General features: G+C 38.5%; 1 protein-coding gene across 30 annotated transcripts in view; it reads right to left on the reverse strand.

Moving 5' to 3' along the window:
• The window catches only part of BBS9 (Bardet-Biedl syndrome 9), a 444,711-nt gene that overhangs the window by 415,061 nt on the left and 8,331 nt on the right, over positions 1 to 21,319 (reverse strand). For 19 of the 30 annotated variants that reach the window (XR_014834268.1, XR_014834275.1, XR_014834274.1 and 16 more), the window contains 4 exons: positions 17,148 to 17,270; positions 9,502 to 9,652; positions 7,660 to 7,724; positions 2,636 to 2,749 (listed from right to left, as the gene is read on the reverse strand). Coding sequence is in view for 13 of the 30 variants with exons in the window: in XM_085005852.1 (XP_084861978.1) it covers positions 2,636 to 2,749; positions 7,660 to 7,724; positions 9,502 to 9,652; positions 17,148 to 17,259 (442 nt within the window). In the remaining 17 variants the exon portion in view is untranslated. The remainder of the gene's footprint in view (positions 1 to 2,635; positions 2,750 to 7,659; positions 7,725 to 9,501; positions 9,653 to 17,147; positions 17,271 to 21,319) is intronic. The other 11 variants (XR_014834269.1, XR_014834283.1, XR_014834282.1 and 8 more) reach the window with 2 other exon arrangements.

Raw genomic sequence — 21,319 nt, forward strand, 5'->3', positions numbered from 1 at the left:
TTATGTTTCTCAACTTTGGAGAAGAGACCCTCTGTAGGGGGATGTCTTTTTTTTTTTTTTTTTTTTTTTTTTTGTCTTTTTGCTATTTCTTTGGGCCACTCTCGCAGCATATGGAGGTTCCCAGGCTAGGGGTCTAATCGGAGCTGCAGCCACTGGCCTACGCCAGAGCCACAGCAACTCGGGATCCGAGCCGTGTCTGCAACTTACACCACAGCTCACGGCAACGCCGGATCCTTAACCCACTGAGCAAGGGCAGGGACCGAACCCGCAACCTCATGGTTCCTAGTTGGATTCGTTAACCACTGCGCCACGACGGGAACTCTGGGGGATATCTTATATGTCCCAGCTATACATGCCTTTCTCATTACCCAAGGGCCAGGGACCCCAGGGGAGGGTCTGACCTGTGTTTGCAGACTTGGTTCTACAGGCTACAGGATTGTAGTTTTCTTGCTTCTGTTGTCTGGACCCTGGTGAGTAAGGCTGGTCTAGAGACTTCTGAAGGTTTTCTGGTGGAAGGGGCCAGTGTCTGCCTATTGGTAGGCAGAGCTGGGTTCTGGCCCTCTGGTGGGCAGGGCCCTTAAAATAAGTATATCTAGAGGTGGCTGTGGGCTCAGGAAGTCCTTAGGCAGCCTGTTTGCTGATGAGTGGGGCTGTGTTCCTGCCCTGTTAGTTGTTTGGCTTGGGGGATCCCAGAACTGGAGAAAGGAAGGGAGGGAGGGAAGAAGGAAGGGAGGAAGGACAGAAGGAATAAAGGATGGATGGAAGGAAGGATGGAGAGAAGAAACAAAGGAAGGAAGGGAGGAAGGAAGGAAAAAAGGAAGGAAGTCAGTTGCAGGACTGGAGCCTATAGGCCGTTGGGTGGGGCTAGGTCTTGGTGCTAATGATCCAAACAATATGGCAGCCTCTAACAGAAATTCATGCAGATGAATACTCCTCAATGTTTCTGCCATCAATTTTTATGATCCCAGGGTAAGCCACAGCCACCATGACCCTGCCTTCCCAGGAGACCCTCCAACACCAGCAGGCAGGTCTGGCTTTGGCTCCTGTGAAGTTACTGCTTTTGCCCTAGGTCCTGGTTCACGTTAGATTTTGTGTGCACCCTTTAAGCGTGCAGTCTTAGTCTCCCCTAGACCTGTGGCACTCCTGCAATTAAGCCCTGTTGGCCTTCAAAGCTAAATGCTCTGGAGGCTCTTCCTGATGCTGGACCCCAGGGCTGAGGGTCTCGATATGAGGCTCAGAATTCTCAGTCCTGTGGGAGAACTTCTGTGATATAATATTCCAGTTTATAGGTTTCCCATCTGGGGGTATGGAATGTGATTATATCACAAGTGCATCCTTCCCACCATCTCATTGTGCTTCCTTCTTTATGACTCTGGATGTAGAATATCTTTCTTGGTGTTAGGTTCCAATCTTTTTTATCAATGGTTGTTCAGCAGTTAGTTGTGATTTCGGTGTGCTCATGACAGGAGGTGAGCTCAAGGTTCTTCTACTCTGCCATCTTGTCCAACTATCCTGAGATATTCTTGACTGCAAATTGGCACACTCAGATTCTTCTATTCCTTCCCTTTTCTCTTTGTATGAAAAAACTGAATTCACATGACTAAAGGATACTTCCAAAATAAAGTCATTTTTTTTCAAGTCAGTAAAGAAAAATCTAACATAGGTAGCCTACTTTTTACTAACACAACAGTTAAAACAATAAACTCATAAAAACTTGAGCCCAAAGAGAGCTAAAATACTATAAAACCCCTAGTTATATATTCAGGAGGTGCCACAGGCACACATGCAGACACAAAAATCACACAAGTAAGTGTCACCATCTGGCTTCCTGTCCTCGCTCCAGCATCAGCAGTGCCTCTATCACCCTATCACAGTGAAGTACGAAGAGTTGGATTGTAAATAATATCCCCACACCAATAGCAACAGTGTATACAAGCAAGCACCAAGCCCTAGAAGCTCTAGGAGTAGGGTGGGCATGTTATAGATAGCCCTAGGTGCCAATTAGAAAAAGATAACCCCAAGGTGGGAGGAACCCAGCCTCACTGAGCTAGTTAGTACTTGGTAAAGGTAATGCCTTTATAAAATTTAGAAAAGGCACTCTTCCTTTGGGGAGGTTAATTCCAGACCAGGACACATGGCTTGATGAGCAGTCTCCACATGCCCCTGGTCCAGGTTCCCTGGTGCAGAAAGAATCTGCACAACCCTGTACAGTGGCCCTGGAGGTGCGTGAGGTAGAGGTAGGGGTCCACAGCTTTACCCTGTCTACACCAAGTAGAGCAAAGACCCGCGTGAATGAAGAAAGCAACCCCTTCTTCCACTGAGAGAGGCAAGCACACAGTTCCACCACCAAAAAAAGCTCAATTTCAGTCAGCTCATATATAAAAGACAAAATCTGAAGAAAAGACAGTTTGAGAAATTTCTCTGTAGATCAAATAAAAGTGCTGGATACATGAAAATCAAACCTATTCAATGTTTAAAGTTTTTTTTTTATTACTTTGCTGAAGTATTTGAATGAAAAGTTTCAATAAGATATATTTAACTCTTGATTCATACTATACAATCCTCCAATTTTATATGGCCAAATATTCTAAATCTGGTCCCAGCATTAGCATACTCATGATTAAATGTAAATTACCTTTTACACCACCAAATGATCCATAAGTCATATTGCAGGCTGTTCTCTGAAGATTATGTTCATACATCAATTTGATCTGATATTGGTTCCCATGTTCCACATTACCCAAGGTTCCTAAAAAGAAAAAATAAAAGACTGCTTTGTGCTTGTTTACATTAAAAAAATTAATATCTTCTCAACCTCTACATCAATTCCAAGTATTTCAATTTCAGTGGAATTTAAAATGACAGAGCACTAAAACATTACATATTACGAATAATTAGCATACTGATGACACAGAGTGCCAGCACAGTTAAAACAATGTAAATCTCAGCTAGATTATACCATTAGATGAAATACTACCCCGAATGACATTTTATTATCTATTTCCATTAAGTCTGAGTAAAGTATAATTATTTAAATAACAATAAAAGGCTCCAATTTCAGTTCTGAAATAAATGAGATTAAGTTCCCTACACTTATAACAATGACAGAGCAAAGATATGACTCAAAGTGTCTAAGGGAAAAATTCCCTACACTTTCAAGCAATTCAATTTTCTGTCCCAACTCTCAAAATAGTCAAGCCCCTAGTACATTAAATTCTAATTTAATAGATAGATCTAAAGCTTTCTTCAGCAAGTAAATAGGACAATATGCTTTCTTTGAAGTCAGCCAAGAAGAATCTCTTTCAAAACAAAGAAAAATAATTTCCCCACATTTAATAGATCGTATGTTCTACAATCGCATTCTTATTCATTCCAAATAAGAAAAGATTCTTTATCTGTATTTAACTCTCTAGTTGTTAGCCTTTCTAGAGTATGTACAGTTAAGAGCTATATCCCAGTGATCAGGTAGTAACATTATGATTAAAATAATTAAAAAGTATTAGAAAGAAAAATTATTCCAAATGTAACTTTTTCCATTAAGAAGCATCTTTGTCATTCATTCAAAAAGAAAAAGAAAAACTTAAAATATCATAAAGCAAATGAAATAGTCCCTAAACTAGATAATATTAGATGATTAAAACAATCTAAATATATGTCTGTATGTATGTCACTCTAAACATATATGGCTGTGTGTATGTGTACATATACTTGAGCATTTATTTAGTTTTTTGCTTCAGAAGGATTTACCAGCGTACACTGTCGTTGTTAAGAACAGAAATATTTCTACTTCCATTTAGAACCAAGGCACCTTAAGTTCAAAAAAAATTAATAAATTTCCCCAAAAATCACACAGCTGATAAAGGACGCAGTACTCAAACTAGCACTATATATCGTGGTACCTGGTGGTCTATCAGTTAACAACTTTCAGGGAACCCGGTAAGTCAATGATAATTAAAAAAAAAGTCAGTATCAAAAATTTGTTGCTTCCACCTTCACCTTTCTTTCCCTGGCCTTCTCTTTCTCATTTAGAAGGTGATGGGTTGAAAGAAAAACTAAGGCGGATTTCTTGCTGGAGAATCACTTCTACTCAGATCTAGACCCCGGAAAATGCTAACAATAGAATTTGCATACCAACAGAATAAAAAAAAAAAAAAAAAAAAAGAGAAAGGCTTATATTTGCCAGTTAACCCTAATAGGAGATGAAAGCTTTCTGGAATCTAAATGGTAGTGAAATCAGTAAGGTCCAGAGAAACTGGGGATAATCACAACCACACCAGCCACATGAACAGAAATAAAAAATGAAAAAACAAAAATTCTAATGTTATAACTTATAGCATTGACTTAAGGACAGTTCCAGCTTCTAGGAAACCAGGTGGAAAAGTTCCAAGCAACTTTTGGGTTGTCCCTACAGAAGATCCAAATTTCTTTCTGCACCTAAACCAGATGGACCCCTCTAAGTAAGGAATGCACGTATATATGCTTTGCTAGCCAAAAGGTCAATGAATACAGGTGTCAGCAGTCAACATTTAAACAAACTTGCATGAAATAACACTAGGATTTATGTCCTGAAAAATCTCCAAATGCACTGGTAAGTTTTTAAATTTCAGGTGATAGCACTTAAAATGTAATAACGCAACTAAGGAAAACAAAAGACAATTTATCTTCCTTCAATACTAACTTGGAATAAAGGTAGTACTTGAAAAATCTAAAAATTCTGACCTTTTTTTTCCTAGAGGAGCATCAATGACATAACATTAAAGTTACATAGACTTTTACCCTTGAATATGCAGACTGAATATCATAAATATATATATCTATAGTTATAGTCTACATATGGCTAAAGTTAGGAAAAACTTTCATCAATTAGAAAGTAAATGGACATTAGAACATTTATGCTGCTAGCCTTATTTAAACAAAAATTCTCTGGAAAATCAAAGGTTACCTTAAAAACAGATATTTGGTGCAATTTTACATAACTGCTGAGAAATTTAATGAAGTTAAATGAAATAAAAGCCATTATGGGGTAAGTTAAAAGATTCACTGTATTAAATAACCAAATTACATTATATAATATTGTCAAAAGTAAAGAGTCACATCTTTCTGCCCTCTCATGGAAAACGTTGAAATTCTATAAATATGTCAAATGCTTAGTAAATGCTTGTTGAAAAGTACATAATTTTTGGAAAAGAATATTTAAAAATAACATAATCAGTATGGCTTAAGCTCACACATCTGTAACCATTTACTTAGAAACTGAAGCCCATCAGAAAGGAATCTGAAATGCTATGTGATGCTTTTCTTTTAGCAGAGTATGATAAAAGGGGTAGCTTTAGGCCCTACTTTTTCTCTATATTAAGTCTTCATTTAATGACATATCACCTACCAAAACAAAGTCAGCACAGTAGCCTCTGATTAGTAAGGGTTGTTTGGTATACCCAGGAGGTCTCCTCAAATTTGCCTCAAATATATTTTAGAAGCACACGGCATATAAAAGAAAACAAAAAACATTTGGGGAGGGGACAGTTGGGGTTAAGGATGCCAAGTTCAGCCAACACTTTCATCTGCTGAAACCAGTGGTTTCACTTAAACTAGAAAATGTTTATGCTTCCCCTGTTACAGTAAAAGCTAGGTAAAAGTTCAGTCTGGTTCCTCAAGAAACATATTCAAGAGAACAAAAACAATAACTTCCCAGCTTTTCATTTTAAGCCAAGCCAGGAAAAATATACAAATTGTCAGCCTACGAATATCATAGGAGGCTGAAGAAATAAGAGACAGAGAAGGGAAATGAGGTGAAGTGTAAGGGAATGTAGTTTGGATAACGCCTCCTCCCTAGAGAATACAAAGTTTGTAAAGGAATACAAAGAATAAAAGAGCAATAAAATCGCCATTCCCATGACAAATAACTTTCATTTTCAACACTAATTTGAAGGAGGGGAACAATGCCCCATAAACAAGTTGTGACCAAATGTGCCAGTTTCTTTCACTAGGCTTTTTTTGATAAACACGTATTTCATCCCTAGTCTATGCCTTACACCCCACTGGAACTCTAGAGACTTCTGGCTTTCCCGGCCACCATTCAAATAGGACCAAGGAAGGCCAAGAGTCTAATTTCTAGATTTTAGGATGCTTCCTCCTCTGTCCTCTTAGAGCCCCTGTGGAGCCTCCAGAAGGGACTAGTACTCCAAAAAGTATTCAAGAGTAACTATGGGCAAGTTTTCCTCCTCCATACCTGTTAAGAAAATATCACTTACAGTTAATGGGCTTATGATGGGAAAGAGAAACAGCTAGATTCCTGCAATAAAATATCCTATATCATACCTTCTGCATTTACTCTAGAACACTAAATATTTGTCCTACCACTAGGAGGAACAACATCTTTTACCATGAAACCAATGACAGTGTTTAACAATGACAATAAGAGGTACTCTATCCGGCCCAGCCTCTGATGTACACAGAATAGAAAAGAAAATGATAATGATAACAGAGAAGGAAAAGAAGAAAGAAGAAAATAATATAGAGAGAGTAATAAATAGCCACTACCAATTGTCTCAGCACTAACTAGAAATAAGTCATACATTCAACAAGTATGCCTACCATACACCATATGCTAGGTTACCACGCCCGCCTTCAAAACCTAACAGATCCTCAATTCAAAAAGAGGTGGCCTAAGAATATCCAGCTCAGTGACAGTAAATATGCATCATTACTCAAAGTGAAGACAAAATACAAAAATAGCCCAAATCAAGAGCATGAGTGTGAGAAATCCAATTCCTAGAAGCTAATATTTACAGCAAACTCTTTTTGTATCTCTTTATTTTTTCAGTGTGTGCGTCCATGCCTGTAGCAGTGGAAGTTCCCCAAGTAGGGATCGAATCCGCACCACAGCAGTGACCAAAGCCACTGCAGTGACAATGCCAGATCCTTAACCTGCTGTGGCAGAAGAGAACCCTCCTTTTGCATCCTTTTGTATAAGCAATAGGTCCACAGACACTTAGCTTTATTGGATTTCCCCCATGTGATACCCAAAGCAATAACTCTCTCAATTTGAACTAAAATTTATCTAATAACTGAAAGAAAATTTGTAATTTACCTCTTTACATTTGCTGAAACTAAACCACAATTAGCTTTCATACTTGTGCCCATAGAACCATGTCAAGGAATGAAATCTGATTAAGCCTCAAATAAATGCTTTGAGGTCTGGTTGAGCAGACAACCAAAAGCCAAGAAATTGGAACTCTAGAGAGAAAACACTTGAGGTTTACCAAAGAAAATATACTTTAAACCACCATGACTCAGCATCTAATGAATTTTGTTGTTGCTATTGAACATTTCTTAAGACTCAAGTGTCCTAAGTTCCCAGAATTGGCCTCCGTTAGTCATAAGTAATCCCAAACACAATTCATCAGAGGAAGGAGAGTCTAAGAAACCCTCTACAATGCTAGAAACAGAAGTATGCTTGGAAATAGCAGACCAAGAAAATGTAATAGTCTTTATACCCGAAATCATAAGTGAACTCTGGGAAAATGCTAACCAAGATAAGAAAACCTTCAACAAAATGTTTTGTGTTCTTTACCAAATTAGTATTAACTCTTCTTACATAATATTAAGAAATCCAGATTTTAGTGCAAAATCTACATTAGAAAAAAAAAAGTTTCTTACCTGAGACAGAGTAGACACACAGTTTTCTAGAATGCAACACAGCCAAATGAAGCATTTCAGTACCTCTGAAAAATGGGGAAAGTTTTCAAAGTTTAAATACTAGTTTCAGATGTAACCAAAAAATGGCAGAATGATTTTAAAAAGAGATTACAACCATAGCCTATCATGAGTGAACTGAGTAACTCAAGAGATAACATTAAAACTGAAAAATTCAAACTGACAATCCCACAGGCCCAAGGACTCTGTCTCCAGGAGCTGCCTTCCGATTGAAGCCAAGAGTATCTCCCAGAAAGAGTCATAAGGGAGCGCTCTCCCACAATAAGGAAATCCACAGTCACTTACTCTCTCTAAGCCTGTTTCCCCTTTTGGAAAATAAGTTTCAATTAAATGAAATAAAAATCATGCGAAAGCACCTTATATAAACCACCACAAAAGGATAATCATTACTGGTAAATTGCATCTGTCACCTCCAGGTCTGACATTTTACTAAAGGTACTGAAACCTTCCTAGTTCCTATCAAGTGCTTTCCAGAGACATAGCACAGTCTAGAAATCCTAAATTCAAAGTATTCAAGGGTCAAGCCAGGGGATGGAAATGAATAGAGTGTAAATGGCTGTGATCAACTGGAGACTAGAACCAGACAAAAGGAGGCACTGATTACTCAGTTCTGGGCTTGTGGCCAGATCCCCACAGTTTTTTAAGAAAACCCAGAAAGCAGGGATTTTATGTGAAAATGCCTCATTCTTAAACATTGGCAATTCTTTTAATTTTTTTTTTTTTTTTGTCGTCGTTTTTTTGCCATTTCTTGGGCCGCTCCTGCGGCATATGGAGGTTCCCAGGCTAGGGGTCGAATTGGAGCTGTAGCTGCCAGCCTACGCCACAGCCACAACAACGCGGGATCCGAGCTGCGTCTGCGACCTACACCATAGCTCACGGCAACACCGGATCGTTAACCCACTGAGGAAGGGCAGGGATTGAACCCGCAACCTCATGGTTCCTAGTCGGATTCGTTAACCACTGAGCCACAACGGGAACTCCAATTCTTTTAAATTTAAAACACATCTGCAAGCAGGGCTCTGATGACTGCTGGTGCAGACTCTGTTCTAAACTAGGACTATAATTGATGTCTGAAGACCTAGACTGGGGTCTTGACAGGGCAATTTGATATTTCTGTGATCATTTAATGTTTCAGAATGTGTTTCTCATTTATAAAATAAGAATAACAGGAGTTCCCATCATGGCTCAGTGGTTAACAAATCCGACTAGGAACCACGAATTTGCGGGTTAAATCCCTGGCCTTGCTCAGTGGGTTAAGGATTCGGCATTGCCATGAGCTATGCTGTAGGTCACAGACACGGTTCGGATCTGGCATTGCTGTGGCGCTGGCCTAGGCTGGAGGCTACAGCTCCAATTAGACCCCTAGCCTGGGAACCTCCATATGCCACAGGTACGGCCCTAGAAAAAGACAAAAAAAATAAAAAATAAAATAAAATAAGAGTTATATATAACACCTGCAAAACATTGTGACAATTAATACATACTTTATATTTCTTTGTTTTGGTTATTTTCAAAAGCTTATCTCTTTTTCATTAAGCTTCTGATAATTAGGCATCTTAGGTCTGCTACTATAAAAAAATTCTAAATTATTCTATCTTAAATGTACAGGTTTCTATACTTAAAAATGTTCAGTATATGAGGAACACTGAAGTGACATTATCCCAAAAACATATTTAATTCATGGATAGTCTGTTTTTCTTTGAAAATCTACAAAAGCGACACACTAAGAGATTGACATACTCCAAGTGGTAAGATAAGATACCAGAATTAGTGAGCTATACTTACGAAACAAATTTTCCTACTTCCACTTGCAGTATTGGATCTCGTAGATGCACCTCAAGAAGCAAATCTTCAGCTTGAGCACCATCTCCTGTTTTTACAGGATGAGGGTTATAGATTCTTAGGTATCCCATAAAGCTACCTACAATTATTTTATCTGTAAAGAGATTTTTTTAAAGATACAGGAAGAAACAAACATTAGCAACAAAATTGGGGGGAAATAAAACAGGAATGTAAAAATTAAAATAATCCAGTCTTGCTTCATACACAAAGTCCAAACTGCCAACAGAAGATCCAATTAAAATGAACTTAATTTAGTAACATATACCTTTTCAAAAATATCTTTATATCACCAATATTCAAATGTACTAACATATGTGAAGACACAGAGACAAGTAAAAGAAGATGATCATGAGACAACAGAAGCAGAGCTTGGAGTGATACATCTACAAATGAAGAACTCCTGGGATTACCAGAAACGTAGAGAGGCAAAGAAGGATCCTAGAGGCCTCAGGGGTAGCAGATTCCTGCCAACTCCTTGCTTTTGGACTTCCAGTCTCCAGAAGTATGACAGAATAAATTTCTATTGTTTTAAGCCACCCAATTTGTGGTACTTTGTTATGGAAATCCTAGGAAACAAATGCTTTGGGTTGTTTGAAATCCCTGAATTAGTAGAGTGCAATGACTCTTTTCTACCTACTTAAAAGGAGCTATACACACTTATTATTGAGAGCTTATTATATGCCAGGCAATGGTCCAAGTAGTTTATACATACTAACATCAAATCCCTGTAATAACCCTATGAGAGAGGTACTATCCTAGGAATTTCAATCTTGAATAGAGACACACATGTCATCAAGCATCTGCTGCTTGGAGCTCCTGCTGTGGTGCAACAGGATTGGCAGTGTCTTGGGAGCGCTAGGACTCGGGTTCAATCCCCAGCCGTCACAGTGGGTTAAGGATCTGGCATTGCTGCAGCTGCAGATAAATTCACAGCTACATCTCAGATCTGATCCCTGCCCCAGGAGCTCCATATGCCAGGGGCGGCAAAAAAAAAAAAAAAAAAAAAAAGAAGAAGAAGAAGAAGAATCTGGTGCTAGGTGATCTGATGGCAGCCCCAGAGGCTACAAGGTCTCTGGAGCCATGCTGGTTCTTGTCTCCAACTAAGGCTTGGCTAAATGAACTCTTTCTGCATTCAGAAAAGCTATGTCACTCTCATTCCAATCTCTCTTTTATTTGGTAGCATTGGAGGTATAGTGGTGAGCATAGCTGCCTTCCAATCTTTCTTTTATTTGCATTTATCATAGTTGTTTCCTGTCATTTATGGCAGAAAAATAAAATAAAAATTAATTGATACACAAAATTTGCACCAAAGAATAAACTGCAGGCACCAGTTCCTGCAGGGACATTTACAAATTGGTTCTTGAGCTGAGTTGGGGCACAAAGCAGTAAGACACATGTTCATATTCTAGGTGGGGTTAAAGAGCATTGTACACAATGACAGAATGGTTAATCAACACCTCTGAGCATCTGGAACCCTGTGCCCATTGCAGATGACAGTCTAGTGGACTGAACAGATGCTGCCATGGGCCAAATGAACAGGAAGGAGGAATGCCCATCCATATGTAAGATGGCTTTTTCTAAGGGCACTGGATAATTTTAAAATAAGAGACTAAGGAATTCTCATCATGGCTCAAAGGTTAATGAACCCAACTAGTAACCATGAGGTTGCAGGTTGGATCCCTGGCCTCACTCGGTGGGTTAAGGATCCGGCATTGCCGTGAGCTGTGGTGTAGGTTGCAGACACAGCTCGGATCCTGCGTTGCTGCAGCTGTGGCATAGGCCAGCAGCTGCAGCTCTGAGATGACCCTTAGCCTGGGAACCTCCATATGCTGCAGGTGCGGCCCTAAAAAAACAAAAAATAAAATAAAATAAGAGAATGATAGGTTTAAATCTCAAAATTCTCCTCTCTGGGTAAAGAATAAAACTCAGTCTTTGGGAGTCTGCAGAAAGAATGTCTTACCTCTTCAAGCATGGGCTTAATTGCTAAGAATCTAGTTCAGGGATTAATTCTCTAGGTTTTTAATTACAGTAACAAATGAGTTAACAGTCTCTCTAGGTTTCTTGCATAAAAGTTAAGACAGTGACCAGAAAGAATGGGATTATACTGTTATCATGGGGTTACTGGCAAAGTCTAGAAGACTTGGACAAGACTTAAATCTCCAAACTTTTATAAAATACTCCCCATTGGGCTTCCTATGTACCCTGTCATGCCCCGACCCCCACTTTCACCCCCTAAATAACCAAGACTCAACTTCACCATGACTCTGTCCTCAGGGATAAGAAGAAGACAGGATAGCCAAGTCCACAGGGTGACAATTTAACCCCTAGAATTAAAATGTGTATGTATGATTATTAAAAACAGACAGCAGGACTATTATAGTAACCAGATCTCAGGTAACAGTATAACTCACAGATTTCAGGATCCCCAGGAATGGAATAAACAGGCAACTCATTAAGGCCCCTTTTTCCCAGTGATTATTGTTTCTATTACTAAAAAGTATTTAACTGTAACAATGTACTTTTTTTTCTCTCTCTACAACCAAAAATATTCCAGGTCTATGAAAAATAAGACTACCTCAAGCCACCATATTAGTCAGTCATGGCGTCACACCCATCCCACAGCTATCAATTTATAGACTCAGTCACTTGAACAAAGACTGCAGTAACACCACACATGCCTAATATGAATTTTCCTCAGATCCTTCCCTATCACACCCCATAGTCATTTATCACGGTGTACTGAGGAAAGGTAAATACCTGAACTTTATGAGAACACTGAATATTGGCTCTAAACTACTACTAATTCTGGAAGCCCAGAAAGTTACTGTTGTTGCCAATTATGGAGACCAAGTAATAAATGAACTTTTTAACTTAGTTCACCCAGTGGGAGAGCAAAGCCAACCTATGATTTCTCACCGAACATGTGAGAGTTTAAATGTGTTTCTGTAGAACTGGTAGACTATCTGGTTTTCTAACATGTACAGTGAGGGATATTATACTGAAAGAGCTATATGAAAGCCAATAGAACTCCATGGCCCCACTAGGGAGAAAATCAAAATCCATACCACTCCTGATTTGGGGTGGTTTCTAAAATTTGATTCCAAAAAATTTATATATGTATTTGTGATCATTCCTATCACAGTCCTGTTTAATAACCCAATTTGCTAATGTTAAAGTCTAGTGGGTCTTATAGAGTTAGGGTTTTTCAGTAGAACTTAAAAAGGTAACCCTAAATTCTTCTGTTATTCCACAAATTGTTTTTTCTTGGAACCAACTAATACATCCTAACTGCTTGAGTACAGTTCTAAATCTTAGTAATGCATTTCTCCTTTCCAATACACAGAGACCAAGAAAAAAAGCTGGCTTTCACCTCACAAGAGCAGGAGTATAATATAAAAGTATAACACACGTACTTCCACAGTCCAATCTGCAGGACCCAGGACTACTTCATCATCTCACAAGGGCTGAATGGAGCTGAAAGAAACATGATTGAAACCCAGGGACCCATGGGCCTTTCCCTGTACTGTCTCAATCAGTAGTAAATGAAAATACTATAATCTTCAGGCCAGCCTCAGTGCTCTAGATCCCTCGGGAATGAAGGCCTAGACAACAGCCACATGACTAGTTGCAAAACAAAAGGAGGTAGATCCCAATATGACTTCTTTAAGTTGCCATACAATTTTCCCTGCTCCTTCACCTTAATTTTTAAGTTTTTCCTTCTCTTCCTCTTTTCCTCAACTATTATATATAATATTAGGTTGTGAGCACAGGTTGTATGTACCAATTACTCAGGAGGCATGTTACAGAATACTGTAACATGATCATGAATGAGTGACAAACAAAAGGGAAATCACCCAAAGATCCCAGACTTGAAGAGCCAGGGCCCCCTGAAAGTGCCTCTGAAGTAGTAGGTACACGATGATAGGTAAGAATATGTGTATGTGAGTTGTACAAGGGATAGTTGCCCTATGTGAGGTATAAATGCTGAGAAGCTAAAAGATAAAAGCAGTAACTATTTTTTAGTCTACCTTATGTGCTTCTTACTCTAATTCTTGTGATAAACACTCCCTCCGAGCTATGGTTGACATGTAATTTAAGCTGAACCATTCAGATTCTCTCAAAATTAACAAGGAATTCTTCTCAGAGATCTCTTTGTGGCTCAGCAAACCAGACTAATATCCATGAGGTTCAATCCCTAGCCTCACTCAGTGGGTTAAGGATTTAGCGCTGCCATGAGCTGTGGTGTAGTTGCAGACTCAGCTCAGATCTGACGTTGTTGTGGCTATGCTATAGGCCAGCAGCTGCGGCTCTGATTCAACCCATAGGCTGGGAACCTCCATATGCAACAGATGTATCCATTAAAAAAAAAAAAAAAGGAATTTTTCTTCTATGAATCAAGCCAGCTTCACCTAAAGCAACTTCTAGATGCCTAATACCATCCTTTCACTCTCTGATCACCTCAGAGAAAGTAGGAATCAACTGGTATTTGTCTCAATTTCCCAACCTGACCTGCAAATTTCTCTTCATCTGTGTCCATTCTCCTTCTTACCTTCTGTCTCACCTGTTTAAGGTTAACCTTTCCATGTGTGCACCTGATCCCATTCTGACTGTCTTCTCTGGATCCTTGCTCTATCAATTATATCCTCTAGGCTACATGTTGAATTTTTCCCCTTTCTTTTTACCCTACATTGTCCCCAATCACCATTCTCTCTTCTTCCCTTCACGGCTGTTTCTTTAAAGGGCTATAAACATTCAGTCTACTCCACCCCTCTGAAAATCTAGATTTTGTTAGCATTGTGCCCACTCACCCACCCTCACTAAAGACACTAATGAACCACTTGCCTCAAAATGGTATGGAAACTTATCCATCTTCATGTCACTAAATCTTGACTCCCATGTACCACCAGCCCACTGGTTCTCCTGCCTCTCTGCCTGTCCTTCTCAAAATCTATTATTGACTACCTTTCCCAAAGCTCCTCCCTTAATGTTCCTATTCTCCAGGTTACGGTCCTAAGGTTCTGTCCCTCCTATTCCATCTTCTCTCCTTGTGCATCTTCACCCATTCCCAGGGCTTCAGATACAACTAGTATATCGCTCACTCCCAAATCTCTACCTTAGTTCTTCCTACCAGACATTTCCACCTCAAACAGAAAATGTCCAAAACTTTTCTCACTAAACTTCCACTCCATAAGATTAAAGTAAAAATTTTTAAACCTTAGTTTGCCACCAGTCAACTCTGGGGCTTGTCAAAAATGCCGTCCAATCCCAATCCATCTCAGAAATATGATCTTAGAAGATCTTGTACATCTGGGATAGAAAATCTTCATATATAATAATCACCACACAATATTGTGATGAAGGTGGTCCAGGCTTTGAGAAATAAAATAATGATCAGTGCTTTTTTTTCTACATGGAGCATACACACAAAAAACAATTTCTGTGTAGCATGCTTGGGAAAATAGAGGAAACTGCTCACAGCTGGATGCAAATTGGGAGGAAGCAACATCTCAATATATTGGTAACCCACTGGTGGCACCCCAGTGAGGAGCTCTTAACAGAAACAATATGTGAACAGTATGTTATTCAGATAATCAGTAAGTATAATTTCCAGCCAAGTTGAGCTTTAAATAGTTTGAGCAGAGGTGGGTTTGAAACTGTTTCTCTTTCTGGCAGGTATTTTTGTGGTATGACTCTTCTATGCTACCAAATTATAAGGGAATCATGTTTTATCAAATAGTTGGGCAGGAGACAGGGTTGATAATCTTTGAACAATAGCTCAGGACACCCTCTGAATAGAGGGCCTTCCCATCTTCTATCAGTAGGAGAGCAGGGCCCAGATTTTCCTTAGAAACAATTTAGTAAGGGCTCTGAACAGCTTAGTGCCTCCCACTCTTCTTAGCCAATATAATTTTCTCCTTTCAACTTATCCCCCAAATTCTACTGTTTTCACTAAGGGCAAGAGAAAAAGAATAAATAAAAATGTAAGAGATCAATATTTATATACAACGAACAAAAGAAAAATAACTATAATAGGTTTTCTATTTAAGAAGCCAGTGACTACCTGCATTACAAAAAAAAAAAAAAAAAAAACTCACAACTATAAATCATTTAAACCAAGTACAGGAGTTCCCGTCGTGGCGCAGTGGTTGACGAATCCGACTAGGAACCATGAGGTTGCGGGTTCGGTCCCTGCCCTTGCTTAGTGGGTTGACGATCCAGTGTTGCCGTGAGCTGTGGTGTGGGTTGCAGACGTGGCTCGGATCCCGCGTTGCTGTGGCTCTGGCGTAGGCCGGTGGCTACAGCTCCGATTCAACCCCTAGCCGGGGAACCTCCATATGCCGCGGGAGCGGCCCAAGAAATAGCAACAACAACAACAACAACAAAAAAGACAAAAAGACAAAAAAAAAAAAAAAAAACCAAGTACAAATTTCAAAAACAATAATACAGAGCTAAAATGTTTTAAAAACTACTTAATATATGAAGATGCAAAGAGGAGCAAATAATACAAAAATAAAATAGAATATCGTTTCTACTATCAAAATATAGAAATGAAAGCAATGATTTAACAATTGTTTTCTACAAACAAATATAATTAGCTTAATTTTTCCATTCTGGTAAATGGCTTTCGGATTCAATTTTATTTATCTATTTATTTTTTTAATGATTTTTATTTTTTTCCCATTATAGCTGGTTTACAGTGTTCTGTCAATTTTCTACTGTACAGCAAGGTGACCCAGCCACACATACAACATATACATTCCATTTTCTCACATTATCATGCTCCATCATAAGTGACTAGATATATTCCCAGTGCTATACAAGATTCAATTTTAAAACAATATAATTTTGCTTGCAAATAATTTCTACAAGGAGTTCCCATCGTGGCACAGTGGGTAACGAATCTGAACCATGAGGTTGTAAGTTCGATCCCTGTCCTCACTCAGTGGGTTAAGGATCCGGCATCGCCGTGAGCTGTGGTGTAGGTCGCAGACACGGCTCGGACCTGGCTTTGCTGTGGCTGTGGCGTAGGCCGGCAGCTACAGCTCCGATTAGACCCCTAGCCTGGGAACTTCTATATGCCTCAGGTGCAGCCCTAAAAGACAAAAAGACCAAAAAAAAAAAAAAAAAAAAATTCTACAAAAGAAAATCTTTCAAAATTAGGAGTATTTTACCAGCTCTGCCTTAGGAAATCTAATAAAACAAATAAAAATGAATTAAATTATACTTATGTTTTTCTGAGTTTCAATAAACAATATGACAGAATCAACACAAACAATAAAAGAGAAGTGAGAACTATATTTATAAGTCTGCTACCTAAATATTATTTACAATAAATACTATCTTAAAAATTAGGGCATAGGAGTTCCTGCATGGCTCAGCACGTTAAGGGTCTGGCATTGTCACTACAGTGGTGCAGGTTTGATCCCTGACCTGGGAACTTCTGCATGCCATGGGTTCGAGAAAAAAAAAAAAAAAAAATTGGTGACAGTTCACCTAAGTTCTATAAAGTACACATTAAAAAAGAGAAGTCATTTTATTTCATCCCTTTAGAATGCTTTACTCCAAGATGCTTGGTCATAGTTGTTTACCTTGTCCAGTTCCAGTATTGTCAACATCAGCCAAACACAAACAGCCTTGATCAAATTCTTCTTCTTCCCCCAAAACAGTAGACCACCAATCACGGGCTTTAAATAAAGACATTTTTGTTCACTCTGAAAAGAAAGCATTTATTTATAATAAAAATCTACTTCACAAATAAAATTCACTTCACAGCACAATTATGAAATAATTAACTTTTTAAATTTTTATTATAGTTGATTTACAATGTTCTGTCAATTTTTGCTGTACAGCAAAGTGATCCAGTTTTATACATATATATATGCATATATATATATATATACACACACACACACACATTCTTTTTCTCATATTACCTCTATCATGTTCTATCACAAGTGATTGGATAGAGTTCCCTGTGCTATAGAGCAGGATCTCATTGCTTATCCATTTTAAACATAATAGTTTGCATCTACTAACCCCAAACTCCCAGTCCAGCCTACTCCCTCCCTCTGGGCAACCATAAGTCGGCTCTCCATGTCTGTGAGTCTTTTTCTGTTCTGTAGATAGGTTCATCTGTGCCATATTTTAGATTCCACATACAATTGATATCATATGGCATTTGTCTTTCTCTTTCTGACTTACCTCACTTAGTATGAGAATCTCTAGTTCCATCCATGTTGCTGCAAATGACAGTACTTTGTTCTTTTTATGGCTGAGCAGTATTCCTTTGTGTATTATGGACCACACTGAAGTAATTAACTCTTAAGGCAAACTGAACTTGGACAACTTTGAGGAAAAAAACATTGTATTTAACTCTAATTTTTTATATTTTGTGGAATGTGTGAAACCACAATCCAAATGGGTGAAAATATTAATCAGATATTTTGCAATGGCATTGGAAAGTCAAGCTGAGAAATTATACATTTATGTTGGGTCAATTCTCTCTTCTGGGACATTTAGTAGACAACTGCACAAAGCAACAAAAAAATATATTGTTTGGAGGATCAAGATTCAAATTCAACTAGCACTAGATAGCTCATAATTCCTCAGTAAAATAAGTAATTTCCCTCTAGTTTGGTCATTAGAAAGACTGCAGCATCTCCTGTCACAATGAGTTGCTGAGAAGAGCAAATAAGATCAAATGACTAACACCAGAAGGGGCACATTACAGGTATTCAAAAATTGTTCACTCACTTTCCCCTTTCTAACTGTAGAAAGGAAGATGGAAGAGAGAAATTCTCACCAAAAAAGAACCAGGAAAACTGGGCTATAGGTCTATTTATACCACTAATCACCTGTGTGTCCTCAAACAACCCCCACAACCGCTCTGTGCCTTGATTCCTCATCTAAAATAAGGATATTCCAGCCATACCACAGAGTTATGAATGTGGTAGATATGAAAGTCTATTGGAGGGTGGGGGAAAAAACTGTAACTGCAATGTATACATCTAAGGATGACCTGACCCCCTTGCTGTACAGTGGGAAAATAAAAAAAAAAAAAAAAAAAAAAGCCAAAAAAAAAAAAAAAAAAAGAAAGTCTATTGGACTTTTTGAATTTATACTACAGACATCATCCACACTGTGATCCTACAAAAGTTCCTTTTTTAACATAAATGAAGCTTTCCTTCATGTTACACTGATTTAAATGATAGGATATGCAGTCAGTTCTTATTCAAAGAAGCTCTGGACTATAGGGTTGCAGCAAACATTGAATTAGCAAATACTGAACCATTGCTCTTAGGAAAAATCGAGGGTTAGAGTAGTGCAAGCGCCATTCACAATATTTACATCAGCAAAACAATACATAACTTTGTTTTTTGTACATTTCTGTTTAAAAATAACTAATATATCGTTGATTCATTAACACTGAACTCAATGGCCCATAACACTGTAACTCATATTTGAAGGAAGCTTATCTATCATATGTATTTTCTCCATGAGGTATATCACAGCCCTCTTGCACTTAGGAACAACAGACAGCACTTCGACATTACTTTGGGCGAACATTTTAAACAGCAATATCACAAACATATATATACACACAAAAAAAAACAGATGTGGAAAATATGGCACCAACTAGACTATGAAAAAGATCTTCGTTTATAGTAAGAGAGCTGAAACAACAAAGCAAAAAAGGCGACTCAAGGTGTTTGACATCAGCTGGGAGTGTGTGTATCAAGTGACTCAATTTTTTTGCCACTCTGAACATAGCCATGAATGATCCCCAAAAGCACCAAGGATATTGATTTGGGGATTACAAATAAATTTTGCTGAGTGGGAAAACTCACAAATATGGAAGATGTAAATAATGAGGATCACCACTTTTTAAAAATATAGATAAATCTGCTTCTTAAAGTAGGCCTGCCACACAGGGTAATCATAGAAACCAAGGTTTCTTGTTTTCATAAAGTGAGCCAAGAAATTAGCTGAAAATAATGTGGTGGGGAAAAGTGCAGACTCTGGAGGCAGCCAGTATAAGTTTGAATCCCTGCTCCACCACGTACTAACCGTACAACCAAGGGCAGGTTACTAAAAGCTACTGAATCTCTCTATACTTTGGCTTTCTTATCTACAAAATAAAGGTAAGAATGGTGTTTGAGGATTAAATAAAAACACAGTAGACTCAACCTATAAAATGGGAGAAAATATTTGTAAAACATATATCTGATAAAGGGTTAAGATACAGACTACATAAAGAACTGGTACAACTAAACAATAAAATTTAAATGAGCAAAGGACTTAAATAAACATTTATCCAAATAAGATATACAAATGGCCAATAAGCACATGAAACAATACTCAACATCACTAACCATTAGGGAAACGCAAATCAAAACCACAATACGATACCATCCATTAGGACGACTGCTACCAAAAATAATAACACAGAGTACTTGGAACCCTTGTGCACTATTGGTAGGAATGTAAAATGGTGCAGCCACTGTGAAAACAGTATGGAGGTTCCTCAAAAAATTTAAAACAGAAATTACCATAATATCTAGCAATTCCACTTCTGGGTATACAGTCAAAAAACTGAAAGCATGCAAGCATGTTCTCAAAGAGATATTTGTACACCCATGTTTATAAAGCATAATTCACAATAGCTACAAGGCAGAAGCAACCCAAGTGTCCATCATGGATGAATGGATAATCAAAATGTAGCATATACATACAAAGTAGTATTATCAGTCTTAAAAAGGAAAGAAACTGGAGTTCCCGTCGTGGCGCAGTGGTTAACGAATCCGACTAGGAACCATGAGGTTGCGGGTTCGGTCCCCGCCCTTGCTCAGTGGGTTAACAATCCGGCGTTGCCGTGAGCTGTGGTGTAGGTTGCAGACGCGGCTCAGATCCCACGTTGCTGTGGCTCTGGCGTAGGCCAGTGGCTACAGCTCCGATTCAACCCCTAGCCTGGGAACCTCCATATGCCGCGGGAGCGGCCCAAGAAATAGCAACAACAAAAACAACAACAACAACAACAACAAAAAGACAAAAGACAAAAAAAAAAAAAAAAAAAAAGGAAAGAAACTCTGACACGCACTAGCTACAACATGGATAAACTTTGATAACATCATGCTAAGTGAAATAAGCCACTCACAAGAATAAATTCTGCATGGATTCCACTTATGTGAGGCACCTAGAGTAGTTAAGTCATAGACAGAGAGCAGAGTAGCAGTTTCTAGGGCTGGGGTAAGGAAGGAAGTTGGGAATTTTTGTTTAATGTGTACAGTACAGAGTTTCAGTTTTGCAAGATGAAGAGCTTTAAAGATTGGTTGCACAAAAATGTGAATGTACAATATTACTGAACTGCACATTTAAAAATGCTTAAGGAGTACCCTGGTGGCTCAGTGGGTTAAAAATCTGGTGCTGTCATTGCTATGGCTCAGGTTCAACTCCTGGCCTGGAAATTTTCGCATGCCACAGGCATAGCCAAAAAAAGTGCTTAAGATGGTAAATTTTATTTTAGATATAGTTTACCACAATTAAAATTACAAATGAAAATTTTTAGTTTAAAGGGGAATATAGGAGTTCCCTAGTGGCCTAGCAGGTTAAGAATCCAGCATTGTCATTGCTGTGTTCGATCCCTGGCCGGGGAACTTCTGCATACTGCGAGTGCAACCCAAAAGAATAATTAAAAATAGTGACAATAAGAGTTCCTGCTGTGGCGCAACAGGATCACCAGCATCTTGGGAGCATTGCGATG

This window comes from Sus scrofa, chromosome 18 (assembly GCF_054392235.1).
Source record: "Sus scrofa isolate SSC_HxYL_T2T_F1_AM1 chromosome 18, Sscrofa_HxYL_maternal_Yorkshire_Landrace_v2.0, whole genome shotgun sequence".
Lineage (NCBI taxonomy): Eukaryota > Metazoa > Chordata > Mammalia > Artiodactyla > Suidae > Sus > Sus scrofa.